At 44.1% G+C, this 14,095-nt stretch overlaps 1 protein-coding gene and 1 non-coding gene across 2 annotated transcripts; one reads left to right on the plus strand and one right to left on the minus strand.

Moving 5' to 3' along the window:
* Positions 1-60: 60 nt before the first annotated feature.
* TRNAK-CUU (transfer RNA lysine (anticodon CUU)) lies at positions 61-133 on the plus strand. The gene has a single exon. It is a non-coding gene; the product is annotated as a tRNA-Lys (tRNA).
* A 2,457-nt stretch (positions 134-2,590) lies between these two features.
* On the minus strand, positions 2,591-13,869 carry ACTR10 (actin related protein 10). Its single transcript, XM_036384742.2, has 13 exons — positions 13,740-13,869; positions 12,219-12,291; positions 11,304-11,386; positions 10,288-10,396; positions 8,456-8,563; positions 8,207-8,274; positions 7,833-7,912; positions 6,862-6,897; positions 5,484-5,563; positions 5,317-5,390; positions 4,421-4,502; positions 3,598-3,799; positions 2,591-3,067 (listed from the first exon to the last, which is right to left on the minus strand). Exons 1-13 carry the CDS (start codon positions 13,814-13,816, stop codon positions 2,886-2,888), a joined length of 1,254 nt encoding a protein of 417 aa, XP_036240635.1. The 5' UTR covers positions 13,817-13,869; the 3' UTR covers positions 2,591-2,885.
* Between the last annotated feature and the right edge of the window lie 226 nt (positions 13,870-14,095).

The raw sequence follows: 14,095 nt of genomic DNA on the forward strand, positions 1-14,095 counted from the left end.
ACGGGGTGACGTCACTATAAGCTACGTTAAGTTGTGCGTAGCGGGAGCGCCTTTCACAGCGCCCGGCTAGCTCAGTCGGTAGAGCATGGGACTCTTAATCCCAGGGTCGTGGGTTCGAGCCCCACGTTGGGCGCATTAATTTTGAGCTTCTCGGAAGGTTGCGGGCGGGAAACGCCGGCTCCTGAGGGGGAAAGCTTCGGTAAATCACAGAGAAAATCACCTTTTGTAAGTGACCTGCATGCAGCAATAACATGTGCATAACAAAACTGGAGCCGTGAGGAGCCGGGCAGTTACCGCTAAACACCGGATCCCATGCCATTAAATTTTTTTAATCAACAATGCAGGAAACAGATGTTAATCAAGTAGAAGCTCTAGGCTCCCTCGCAGACAGAAAGGAATTACAGAGATACCTGGATAAAGCAGAGAGCTGGGTAAGCACCTGCCATAGAAAATGTAACAAGAGCCAGGGTGGGATTCTCCATCTGGGATGGGGCAAAACGCAGGAACTGCCGGAGAGCAGCCCCATGGGAAGGGAGCTGGGGGGGTTTAGGACAGCAGGAAATTCACCCCTGTGAGGGTGTGAGACCCTGGCACAGGGTGCCCACAGAAGCTGTAGCTGCCCCTGCATCCCTGGAAGTGTCCAAGGCCAGGTTGGATGGGGCTTGGAGCAGCCTGGGATAGTGGAAGGTGTCCCTGCCCATGGCAAGGGTGGAACTGGGTAAGGTTTAAGGTCCCTACCAACCCAAACCATTCTGGGATTCTGTGGTTTGTGTTGGATCTCCAGAGAAGTGCTGACAGCCAGCCAGAGCTCAAGGAAGATCTGGACAATGCTCTCAGCCATAGGATTTATGTCATGTAGTCCTGCAAGGAGCAGGGAGTTGCACTCCAGGAGCCTTAGAGGTCCCTTCTGACTTGAGACAATCTGATTCCATGAAAAGGAAGATGAGGGAATGAGACAAAGCCACTTCCCCCAGGGAGCAGCTCCTGCTGATGCAGACCACAATGGGCTCATGAATATTCCAAAACCCTCCTGCAGCCAGCAGGACTCACCTGGAGCTGTCTGCAATTGGCCAACACCAAGCTGCTGGAATGGCATCCAGTCCAGAATGAGGAACCTCAGAGGTTAATCCTCCCATTACTGCAGGGGTTTGTGTCTGTCACTGTCCTTCCTGCTAAACCAGGCAGACACTGTCAGTTTGTCTGCTGGGAGGATGCACAGATCCCACAGCTGTGCCAGGGACAGAACTACAACAGTCAGGGTGAAAACCCAGCCATTTCTACACCATTACACATTTAGGGTGGGATCACTGAGGGCTTTCCAGGCATGCCATTATGAGTGTTTCTCACTCCTTCAATGAAATAAAAATCTGCTTTAGCAGGTCCTGGGACTCTGCACTTAACCCAGCAGGAAATGGGAGTTAGGAATTCTGTCCCTGCCATATGAAACAGAAGCAGCTGAGGCTGTTCAGTGATGCAGAAACCCCAGAGGAGGAGATGTGAGTGGGCAGAAGGAGGATGAGGTGGCAGAACACGCCAGGAGAGGTCCCAGGGTACGTGCGCAGAGCAGCACAGAAATACCCCTGAAAAGGAAGGGATAAGAATATCCTGAATTTCCTCAGCTGCAGTCTGCTGCAGTTCAGGAAAATGACATCATTGCACCACCACCACCACAGGCTCTGTAGGAGTTTCAGCTCCTGACTCTTTCCCACTGAGCAGGGAAGAGCTCCCGGTTCCACGGGACCCGTGCTGAAGGCAAATTCCGCTCTCAGGAAGCTCTGGCTCAGCTCTTACTGAGGTAAAACAAAACCTGCACCCGAAATTACCCAGATTGTGACTGAAAATGAGCAGCACAGCTCAGGCTGCATGCCCTGTACACCTCTCTGTGCCTGGCAACAAGACTCTGCCTGTTTATCCAGCCTGGAGATGATCCCTGAAACACCAACCTCACCCCACAGCTATAAAAACTAACAGCACCTGTTAAGGTAAAACACACTGACAAAGGCATGCAGGAGTTACTGGAGTGCTGTAGCACATTCCCTGTGCCAGGGTTCACCAGAAGAGCATTTCTTTAAATATCTGTTTGACTTGCAGAGTCGTGCTTCAGGCACACAGCAGGTGGGCAGCAGGGGGAGATCTGTCACAAAAAGCACGTTTGTGCCAATAAAAGACTTCATCACCCCAAAAACGTTATATTTATCATCCCAAATTTGAGACAAAAATTGCTCCTCAGGGTAGGATTTACACCTCAGTCACCATGTAGCCACTGAGTCAAGTTTGACCTCAAACTTGTTTATAATTAATTTACAATAATTCATAATCTTACACTGCTGAAATTGGAGGAGACATAGGGAGAGGTTTTAGCTCAGCATGATGAGAGGGTTACAAGCAGAAGAGTTCTCTGCTAAAACCCTTACAACAAGGGAAATAATGTTCCACTACCTTTGCTGAACAGCCCCAAACCATTTCTTCACATGTGATTCAAGGGTAGAATATTTTAATACAGAAGTTGGCACTAAAAATTCCCATAGATGTTTCCCTAGTGCTGTTCGTTCTTCTCAACATGCTTAAAATGAAGATATCTTAAACCAAATTCTCTCAGCAATGCCATTTACTATACAGATAAATAATAAACAACTCAATAGGGAACAGCTCATGAGGGGACAGAATTTCTCCAAAACAAGACAAAAGAGCAGAGGAGCTGCCAGAGTCAGGTTTGTAAACTATAACTGGACAGGGCTTTAAATAGTGTTAGTGCCTACACCCTGACAACACCCACACTGTTCATATTTAATAGTGTTACACACAAATTAATGAACAAAAACCAAAACCTAATGCGCATGGATGCAGTTGAAATGAGGCAGAATCCTTGTGTGGAATTTAAGTGCTTATTTTTCTGTGGAAAAAGCTCTTTTCATCAGTGGTGGGGGTGCTTTCCCAACATCAAACATCATTTCCAGAGGGGGGTTGTTGAGGCAGCACCAGTCAGGAATGCGGCCGGTCTGGCTGTAATATTCCTTGGACACAGAGCGGCTCCCAAGGATGTCCTGGAGTGCTCCAAAAATTGCTCCTGCCAAAGAAAAAAAAATCTGCATTAATTCCACAGAGAATTTCTCTTTCTGCTTCTTCCAAGCAAGAATCTCAACTGGGATATTTCAGCTCTGCCCCTAAATTTAAAGGGATGAATGGATATTGCTGCTTTCCTTCTCAGCAGCCCAGCTAGTCCCAAACTGCTTCCATTCATATCCCTGGAAAGTAACATCAATTCCTTGAAAACAAGGAATCATCAGCTCTCTGCTGGCAGCAAACCCGGCCTGGTTCACCCACTTCTTGCAACAAAGTTTTTATTTGAAGCACTTCAACCAAACCCCACTGTGTTCAGGGCAATTTTTACCCCCAGAAAGTTGCACCACAAATTCACACCAGCTGTGAGAAGATTCAGCCCACAGCAGCCAGCCAGGGAACAAAAGCATCACAGAATTTGGTGGACAGAAATTGTTCTCGTTTGCTAACCCTAAAAATATAAGGTTTTATTCACTACAAATCCCACTTGGAAGGGTTTTTTTTTCACCCCTGCTTCCCAGTTGTTCCCATTCTTACCTCCCAGCCATGCTACACAGTTGGATTTGGCAGGGGGAGTGTGAATCCTGAAGGTTTTAGTGGCAAGAGCTTCCTTGTACTTGGGTTTCTCCACCAGGTGTCTGATCTCAGCCATGAGCCTGTGCAGGAAGCCCGGCAGCATTGCAGTGCCCCCGATCACCACCAGGTTCTCTGCCAGCTGCTTCCTGGTGTCTATGGGGCACTAATGCACACAGGGACACAGAAAAACCCCAAATAAATCAAGCTGCCTGAGCTTGAAGCCATCCAGAGGTCTCTTAGAAAGTCAGTCCATTTTTATGCCCTCCAATTGCTGTTTTCTCCTATTTAGCTGGAAAATAACCAACATAACGAGAGAAATGCAAGGGAAATGCCTGGAGGTGCAGAGGTGAAGGCTCCAGGCACAGAACTTCTTAAACAATTTGTTTTCATAAAGAATTGTAATTGAAATGTTTGTCATATCAGCCAAGTCCATGGCTCTCCAATAAATTGCATCTCAGCAAACTTATTTAAATGGCATCAATAGCTACAGGGAGCCAACTTTAATTAACATATATACACCACCACATAATGAAAATTTCCATTTATAGTGGTTTTCTAATGCATTTTTTTTCCTAAATATAATAAGAAGTGAAGCATTTGTATACACCAAGAAAAAATTCTGCACTAAATTTAATATACTGCCTGCAATAAAGATGTCCAAATTAATTTTTCTTCTAGCACAGGTAAACCAGCAGCCTGCAGCACTCAAAGTCTTGAGTCATTTTTAACTGCAGCTTGTCTAAGCCTGGAGGCATTCCCTAAACTGTTTCTAACATAAAAATACCTGAACCAGTGAATCCAAGATCAAAGTGGCAACAGATGTCTCTTCATTATCCTGTTCAAAGAGGATTTCCACCACGGAGTCTCTGTGGCACAGACAGGAAGGGAGTGAGTGTCAGTGAGCAGCAGAACCACACTGGGCTGCACCCAGGCACAGCAGAGCTGCAGATACCTCCAGCCCTCTGCTGCCAACACTTTGTCACTCCTGTCACACAGACCATGCACCCAGCAGTGCCAGCAGGGAGGGGACAATCGTGGACTCCTTGGGACAGTCATGGAATCCTTGGAAAAGAGCTCTGAGATCATCACATTCAGCCCTCAACCCAGCATCAGCACCTTGTTCATCACTAAACCACATCCCCAAGTGCCACATCCACACTTTGTGTGTTTTGAACACTTCCAGGGATGGTGACTCCACCACTGCCCTGGGCAGCCTGTTCCAGTGCTTTACAACCTTTCATTCTCCCTAATGTCCAATTAAACCTCCCCAAGTCAGCCTGAGACCCTTGACTCTTGTCCTGTCCCTTGTTCCCTGGGAGCAGAGCCCAAGCCCCACCTGTTTGTACCCTCCTGGCAGGAGTTGCAGAGTGAGAAAGATTCCTCTGAGCCTTCTTTTGTCCAGGTTCAAATGCCCTGTTCACATCACTAAACCTGTCCTATTATCAGGCTTTGATACTCATTTCTCTTCCCCCATCCCTCCAACCTCTCTTCTTGGGGTTCTGGAGAAGCCACCCCCTCCCCTGATGGGTTTGCACTGTGCCCAGCACACAGCTTTCATTTCAGAGGCATTAAAAGCATATGCAAGTGTCTCATTAAAATCCAATTTTATGAAAATGTATGTGCTCTTAGAGTTGAAATATATCCTTGTAATGACAAACACTCTGCCATGGCATTTCTCACCTGATGGGGCCAACTACATGGAGAATCTTTTCTCCATCCAAAGGATAGTCCACGTCTGGAGGTGGTGAGGGACGCTGCAAACAAAAGCAAACTTGTATTATCATTTTAGAGCCCCAAAAGGCTGCAGCCACCTCGAGAGAGCAGGAAGAGCTTCATCCTCCACTCACCTGAGCACTGCCATCAATGTTGAACTTGGCTGCCTGGATTTTCAGCCCCCGCTGGAGATCGCTGACAAAGCAAGTGCGGACTGTGCAGGGGGGAAGCAAGAGAGGGGCGGAGTGAGGCCCTGGTGGATCCTTTCATCAGCAGCAAAAACAGTAATTCTCTTAATTTAGAGAAGAACACACACTGCAGGCCCTTGCTGGTCCAAGATATTATCAAATAAATGCAAAGAGAAGCAGTCTCTACACTCCAGCAGAGTTCAGGTGCTCTCTAGATCACGAGTTAAACAAAGCTGACACTAAAATTCTGTTGGAAATCCTGCCTGTCCTTTCTCACACAAACCACACAAGATTTAAAACCACTCAGAGGGATGCTCCCAATGGTGCCTCAAGGTGCCAGGGGTTGTATCCTGCCTTCACTGCAGGCTTTGCACCACAGCTCCAAATGAGGCACTGCTCATTTCCTAAACAACTTCCTGCCATGCAACATTTTCCTTACTGCCCCTCTTCAACACCCTGAGAATTCCAGAGGGGTTTTCTGCTTCCACACAACACTGACAGAGCCCAGCCTCATTTGTATCCCAGCTGCCACTGTTATTATACACCTAATTATTGTATTTGGCACAGGTGAGCATCTTCTCCATAAACTGCTGTCACAAAGAAACAACCCCTCAAAACACAGACAGCAACAATTTCCAACAATTTTGGAAGCAGGGGTCTCTGGTTCCAAAAGACTGCATAGAAAACACAACTCATCAGAAAAAGTGTGCAAGTCCAGGAATCAGAAAAGCAACTTCCATTTCATAAAGCACCAGCTGCATTTATTTTGCATTTGACTGATGGATTTGTTCCTAATTTGACCCAGAGGATACATACTAGTTACTGTTTTCTAGGAAAACACATCTTTTTCTCTCTGTTGCACTTGTAACAATCACATAGGAATTCATCCAAGCTCTACCCAAAAAGACTCTACTTTTTCTGGTGTAGTCAATGTAGTTCTTGTCTCCTCTTGCCTACCTGAACATACCAAAATATCTTTTATAAATACTTTTTTTTTTTTGAAAAATTGACTTTAACTAGAAAGGTTCAGTTTGCTTTAATCTATAAACAAGACTACACAACAGTGCAATCCTCTTTCTGTGCCCTATCAAATATATCTAAAAGTTGCAATTCAACAACACAGAGGTTAAAGTGAAACAGGAATTCAAAACCTGGTTTTGGTTTTGCTTTCAAAGAGGAAGAACAACACAAGTTCATCCAAGAGGTAATAAATACAGCAGAGAAGAGAAATAAATTCCTAAATGTAAAATATTGCACACTTGTTATTATCACACCCCACTGCACAATTTCATATACTAGAGTTACACAAAGCAAACAAATTTACCTTTTATATCCTCTACTATGTCTTCTGGGACTGAACCTGAAATAAGAAAAAAAAACTTAATTTCATTCTTAAATTCTCTTCCTGCTTAAAAAAAAACACCTTTTGTTCTAAGACTGAATTACATTTAATATATTAAACTTTGACAGCAGCTTTCAAAGATTTCCAAAGCAGAAAAGATATTAAGAACAGAAATAAGTTTGTCTTTGCTCAAAACAGACTGAAAAATTACTACAGAACTTTTATCTCTGCCTTTATTCAAAACTGCTGTGAGAAGAGGCTTATCATAAAAATAATACACTTGTGAAATTACAGAATCACTGGGTTGGAAGAGTCCTTCAAGATCATGGAGTCCAACCCAGCCCCAACAGCTCAACTGAACCCTGGCACCCAGTGCCACATCCAGGCTTTGTTAAACACACCCAGGGATGGGGACTCCACCACCTCCCTGGGCAGCCATTCCAGAACTTTCTCACTCTTGCTGGAAAACACTTTTCCTGCTATCCAACCTGTATTTCCCTTGGTGCAGCTCGAGGCTGTGTGCTCTGGTTGTGTCAGTGCTGCTGGAGACAGAGCCCAGCCCCAGCTGAGCACAGGCACCTTTCAGGAGCTGCAGAGAGTGATGGGGGCAGCCCTGAGTCTCCTTTTCTCCAGGCTGAGCACCCCCAGCTCCCTCAGGGCTTCCTCACAGGGTTTGTGTTCCCAGCCCCTCTCCAGCCTTGCTGCCTCCTCTGGACATGTTCCATTGTCCCCAGGTCCTTCCCAAACTGAGGGCCCAGAGCTGGGCACAGCACTCCAGGTGTGGCCTCAGCAGTGCTGAGCACAGGGGAACAACAACCTCCTGCTCCTGCTGGCCACCCTGCTCCTGAGCCAGGATGCCAAGACACAACTCATGCAGCAGCCACAGCAGACACAGTGAATCCTAAACCCATTTTACTCTCTGTCCAGCACAGATGCCCCATCCCAGTCCTTACCCATCACAGAGGGAAGGCTCTGTCCTTTGGCCAGTCCTGTGTCCACCGTGCACTGCTCCAGCAGCTGATACTCCAGCTCCCTAAAACAGAGCACAGGAGCGTGGGGAGAGACATCCATGAACCCAGCCTGGCTCCCTGGGCTACACCCCAGGGACAGGATTCATTCCTGCAGTTACATCCTTCTAAATATCAACTTAAGGACACCCCATTCCTACAGTTTTTACCACATCAGCTACAGCTGCACAGTTTTAATTCTAAAAATTGGATGATGTTACAGCAAGTTAAGATTTAGAAGAGGAGTTTTTGCTGATGGTCAAAGAGGAACTGTCACAAATAAATAATTTGTAACCTGGACCAGACAACTAAGAACTTACTTGTGGATGGCCTTTCCTCCCAGGGGAAGGGAACCCCAGCAACTCAGGATTGGAATTCCCTCATAGATCTACAGGAAGTTCAGGAAATTCTCCTCCTTTTCATTAGTTTTCAGTCTGCTGGAATTAAATGCCTTTTCCCTTCTACAACCCCTTGCATCAGCCACCTTCTAACCGCTTTTGTCCAAAATGAATTTCTAGTTAAAAAAATCTCATGTTTCATGACAGCCCCCCCTGAAAAGGAAAGGATACAGGCAGCACCAAGCTTTCTGCATATCCACAGTCCAGCACCATGGCAGAGTTGATCCCCAGTGTCAGGAGAGACATCAGGTGGCTTGGAGCAAACAAAACAGAAGGTACCTACACAGAAACCAAAAGCAAAGTTGACAGAAGGGAGAAAAAAGAAACAAAAAAGAAACAAAGCACTAATGCCTTCCCTGAATGGCATTTAAAAAGCAAAACCCAAACAACTGTATTTTGAATTATTCCAGTTGTAATCTAATGAACAAATACAACAGGAGTCCAAATTCTGTGTCTATCTTCTTTGTGGTGCACACCAGGTACTTCAGTAATGATGGACTGCAAGAAAAGCAAGTGTTGGCTATAAAACTCAGGTCCAATTTCTAATTGTTATTAAAAAAATGAAAAAAGCTGAAATACAGCTACTTCAAAAGCTGTAAAAACTTGAAGATGTGAATAAAAGAGCTAGAAAATCCATAAAAGTGTGCCTTGTGACAAACACTGCTGCACCCAAACAGAAGAGGCTGTTTGAAACACTCTCACAAAAACAATGTGGAAATTCAAGTTGAAATTACATGAGAATTACCTCCTTCTCCCAGAGTTCCATAAATCAAGTTTCCTAGAAATCAACAGTTCCATTAAAAGAACACTTTGAAGTGTGAATTAAATGAGAAATTTCAATAAATCCTGCACTTACAGGAACCATACTGACCCTTAACCCAGAGCCAGAGAAGGTAAAATATTGACCCTGTATTAATAAACCACTCTTTGCACCAAGTAGAAAAATAGAAACCAGAGAGAATTAAATTTCCATCAGTATTAACTGGCTTCTTAACATATTACAAAGTCTCTCCATCAAAATATGACTGAATACATGAGCCATTTTCAACAAACCATTTTGCATGGGATGTGCTTTAGCTGAGACATTTTAGTGCTGCAAAAGGGATTAGGGAAAAAACCAACTCAAATCTTTCAGCAAGGTGAAGTCATCAGAAAATTTTACCAATAGTAAGAAAGAATTATGCAGGAGTTTGAGCTTAGTTGGTAAACTGTGCTGTGGAAGGACAGTGAAGAAGTACTGCAGTGAAACTGGTTTCTTTACTTATTAGAGAAAGCAACCTTAAACTTTCTTCTGTCTGAACTGAAGTATTGAGTCACCTTCTAAAACATTCATGCTACAACTAAACAAGAATTAGGTTCAGACCCTTCACAGAATCCTTGCCTGGTTGGGTGGGATGGAACCTTAAGGATCATCCAGTGCCACCCCTGCCATGGGCAGGGACACCTTCCACTATCCCAGGCTGCTCCAAGCCCCATCCAGCCTGGCCTTGGACACCTCCAGGGTAGCCACAGTTTTTTTTGCCCCACAATTTTTCTTCAAAAAGACTGATTAGGCAGAGCAGATATTTGATTTCGGGTAAGTTCCTCTCTAAATGAGCTCAGCCATGTGCTAGGCAGATATTGACTGTGGCAGAAATCAGGAGACTTGCTGACAGGGCACTAAGAAGTGTTTAAATATAAATCCTGGCTCCAGGCAGGGCTCAGTGGGGATTATTGGATCTGTCTGGGACGGTGCAGTGTGAGCTGTATTATCTACAAGCCAGGGAAACCTTGTTAATTGCTGCTGCTGCTTTATGGCCTCATGAAGAGTCAGAATGGAACAAAAATGGTCTTTAATCCAACTTCATTCCCTACTTCCTCACACCATCATCTGAATTTTCTTCTTTATGCCTCTCACTCTTTTGCCACTATTTCCATTTTTATTTCCCACATCTGGTACCGACTGTAAGCAAAATTCTTCCTGGCAAGTGGAGCAAATGTACACATTTCTGTCAAACACTCACCTCAAAATGCTTGAAAAGGACCCTGGTGAGGGTGTCCCTGAAGTGTGAGGGGCACAGGACTGACTCTATGATCACAACACGCCTGTCCCTGGGATTCACCAGCAGATGCCTAAAAAAAGACAAGATGTGCAAAATAAAACTGGGAAGTTTAAGCAGATATTATGAGATCTATCCTACAGTCATATTCCATTTTCCTCAAAAATCCTAAAGGTTTGCATTTAGATAGCATTTGCTACAGCAGATCCCAAAGATTTTCACAAATCTAAAAACCCCATTGCTTTCCTAAAAGAAAGTCAGGGAATTCATTATACATTTCTAAATCAATATGAAATAATACAAGAATAAGCCATCAAAGGCTTGTCCAGTGTCATAAAGCACATAAGAACGATGATAGTCTGATATTGAGATGCTCTGGTTTCAGTGGAAGAGGATGAAATTGTCCTGATTTCAATTGCAAAGTGGTGGTCCAGGACAGGAGAAGAAAACAACCCAGCCCACAGCAGATCTGAGGCACAGAAATTAAATCCTGCTTTCCCTGTGATGGCTTTCACTGTGTAAAAATATGGATTGGAAGCAAAGAGAAAAGACCAAGCCAAATTTCATTATTCACTAAGGATATTAAGAACAGAATAAAGGGATGTATTGCTGAGGTAAAAAAATTCCACAGGTAATGATTCCTCCTTCCAAACCACTGTAGAGAGAGTTCTGCACTGGCAGGAGCTTCAGCCCTACCAAAATCAATGCAGCTCCTGAGGGAATGCCTTCCCCTTCTCTGGCCCTTTATAAATCCCTCAGCTCCAAGGTAATTTATCAAACACCTTCTGCTCTTACAGAGCAACTGCTGCTGCAGGACACAACTCTTTGTGAGAGGAGCTGGATCTCAGCACCACCAGCACCAGGCAGCCCCTTGCAAAGCTTTATCTCAGTTTTCCTATCTAACCAGACAGTGCCCATCCCCTGCTCACAAGCCTGGAAGTGCTCAGGGAATGCCTGGATAACTGAGAGGTGTCTCTTACCTGAAATACAGCATGTGGATAAATTCCTTCAGGTAGGAATACAGCTCCTCTGTATTGATGTTGTACTGAACCACCTTGACAGGCTGGGAAGGGAAAACATCCACAGTCAACTCCAATGCTGGGCAGTAATTATTTATATATATAAATACATCAATAAATATGTATTTTATATATATATAATATATAAAAATATATATATAATATAAATATATATAATATATAAAAAAATATATAATATAAATATATATGTGTATGTATATGTATGTCTATATATGTATATGTATATATATGTATATATATCCATATATTCAGATGATATATAAAGACATCTATAAAATATATCATATATATTTAATCTGAAATTATATATAATATTCACTCCTGCCTGATTTGCTCTTTGTCCTTAAAACACCACATAAACCCACCCTATAACTAAATTCCACAGTTAATTAATGCTAATTTTTCATACAGGCAACTTAGAATCAGTTTTCCAACCTCTACTAAATGAAAATAATTATTATTCTAATTATGATATATAATAATAATAATAATAATAATAATAATAATAATAATAATAATAATAATAATAATAATAATAATAATAATAGTAATAGTAATAATGATAATGATAATAATAATAATAATAATAATAATAATAATAATAATAATAATAATAATAATAATTCTTTTCAATAAATGCTCTAAAACACAAGCTCCATGTGGGCTGAGCATTGGCATCACACTTACCTGCACTTACCCACAGTTTTTAATAGTAGCAGTTAAAAGAATGAAAAATATAATAACTTTTCAGAATATTTTATTCAGGCAGTGAAAAATGGCTTGTGGTGGACAGAAAAAGCATCTGCAAAATTCTTTCTGTGTCATAACACACCAAACAGCATAAAAACAGTTCACCTTTGAGACATCAGGTTTCTTGATTTCACTGGGGATGATGCATCTTGGTCCTGTTTCTCCTGCAAACCCACACCTGAAAGAAAATGCTGATTTTATTAAATTATTTGAAGTCACCACTTGACCCCCTGGGCCTGGGGACCATCACAGAATAATGAATTAGGGAATTCTCTTACTGCAGAGAGGGCTTTTGCACACAGTTTTCCTATCCAGCCACTTGGAGATAAATTTAAAGATGGACTAAAAGATAAAGGTTTTGTATCTTTTTTATTGAATCTCACAACAAAAGGATAAAAACAGCAGCAACCCCAAACCAAACTTTGCAGAAACCCACCTGGTCTTCCTCCAACACAAAAGAACCATGAACTGAAGAAAGGAAATTAAAAGCAAAATGAATTCAAGGTTTATTTTAGTCCCAGTGCCTAACATTTGTTTCACCCCTGTCACTCCCAGTAATCTCAGAAGAAAACTACAGTTTTCTGCAAAGCTGCTGGACTTGGAGCACTTTTAATGCAAAAAGTCAATTAATGCTTGATTCTGGTATTTGTCAACATGTTGGATCATTTCAGAAAAAAACAATCTTGAAACAGAATTTTGAATTTCTTGAATTCAGAATTTAATTTTCTTCTTTGGTCTCAAACAGATGCTTGTGTGTGTACAGGCAGTTTTCCTTGAACTTTCAGCTAATTTCAGCCTTACTTGGAACAGAACAGACATTTCTCATACAATTCAGCTTTGATTGCTTCTATGAGAATGAAGGCTGGAAACAGATCCTAAAAACACACTATTCAGGGAAAAGGTATTTCCAAAAGAGGGTTTTATTGGATAAACAATGCCCAGGGAATAAAAGCTCACAAGCATCACGAACTTGGGAAAAGCTGTCAATGTGAATCTACAAAAAGCCACCCATGGGAATCACCTGTCCCCATCTTCCCATTCCCAGGTAACAAAGCTTTTGACCCATGAGGTGAAATACTAAAAAATAGCGAGAATTCCTGCTTCAGCACTCGAGCTAAGTCTTGTTTTAATCTAAAACACAACATTCAAAACGTAGGCTGTTCATTACCAGCTCCACACCACACAGATCAATACAGAAAGGGGAAAACCTCACATAATTATTCTTGGAATAATGGTTGGGATGGGAAGAGGACTTAAAAACCATCTCATTCCAACCCCTGACACAAGCAGGGACACCTTCCACTATCCCAGGTTGCTCCAAGCCCTCTCCAACCTGGTCCTGGACACTTCCAGGGATCCAGGGGCAGCCACAGCTGCTCTGGGCACCCTGTCCCAGGGCCTCACACCCTCACAGGGAATTATTTTTCCCAATATCCCACCTAACCCTGTCCTCTGGCAGTGTGAAGCCATTCCCCCATGTCCTGTCACTCCAGCCCCTTGTCCAAAATCCCTCTCCAGCTCTCTTGGAGCCCTTTAAGCACCGACAAGGGCTCTAAGGTCTCCCTGCACCTTTCCCTTCCCCAGACCGGACACCCGCGAATCCCGGCCTCAGTGCGGGGCACTCACTTGGTGAAGGCCTGTCCCAGGTCGATCACCACGGCGGTTTTCTCCCCGCCGCTGCCGAGCCCCTCGTACAGCGGCATCGCGACCCGGCCTCCCTTTCTCCCTCCCTTCCTCCGTTCCCTTCCCCGTTTCCCTCCCGTTCCGCCTCCCTCAGCCGCCGCTCCCGGGCCCTTCCTGCTCCCGGCGCGCCGGGCTGCCCGCGGCGCCTGTCCGCCCCTCCGCCGCCCCGCCGCCTCCCTCAGGGCTGTGCCGCCGCTCTCGCCCCGTCCTGCAGGGCTCCAGCGCGGCCGGGAGCGCTGCGGTGCCGGCGGCGGGCTCGGTGCGGGGCGGCCTCCCCTGAGCTCCGCTCCGGCGGCAGC

This window comes from Molothrus ater, chromosome 6 (assembly GCF_012460135.2).
Source record: "Molothrus ater isolate BHLD 08-10-18 breed brown headed cowbird chromosome 6, BPBGC_Mater_1.1, whole genome shotgun sequence".
Taxonomy (NCBI): domain Eukaryota; kingdom Metazoa; phylum Chordata; class Aves; order Passeriformes; family Icteridae; genus Molothrus; species Molothrus ater.

What these genes read in the sequence shown, in the direction of transcription:
- ACTR10 (XM_036384742.2), bottom strand. Translation starts at nt 13,816, where the DNA reads ATGCCGCTGTACGAGGGGCTCGGCAGCGGCGGGGAGAAAACCGCCGTG. An exon ending in ATCCACATGCTGTATTTCAG is followed by an intron (nt 10,397 to 11,303) that starts GTAAGAGACACC and finishes GTCTTTTTTTAG; the next exon opens with GCATCTGCTGGTGAATCCCA. An exon ending in TCTTGGATTCACTGGTTCAG is followed by an intron (nt 3,800 to 4,420) that starts GTATTTTTATGT and finishes TGTGTGCATTAG; the next exon opens with TGCCCCATAGACACCAGGAA.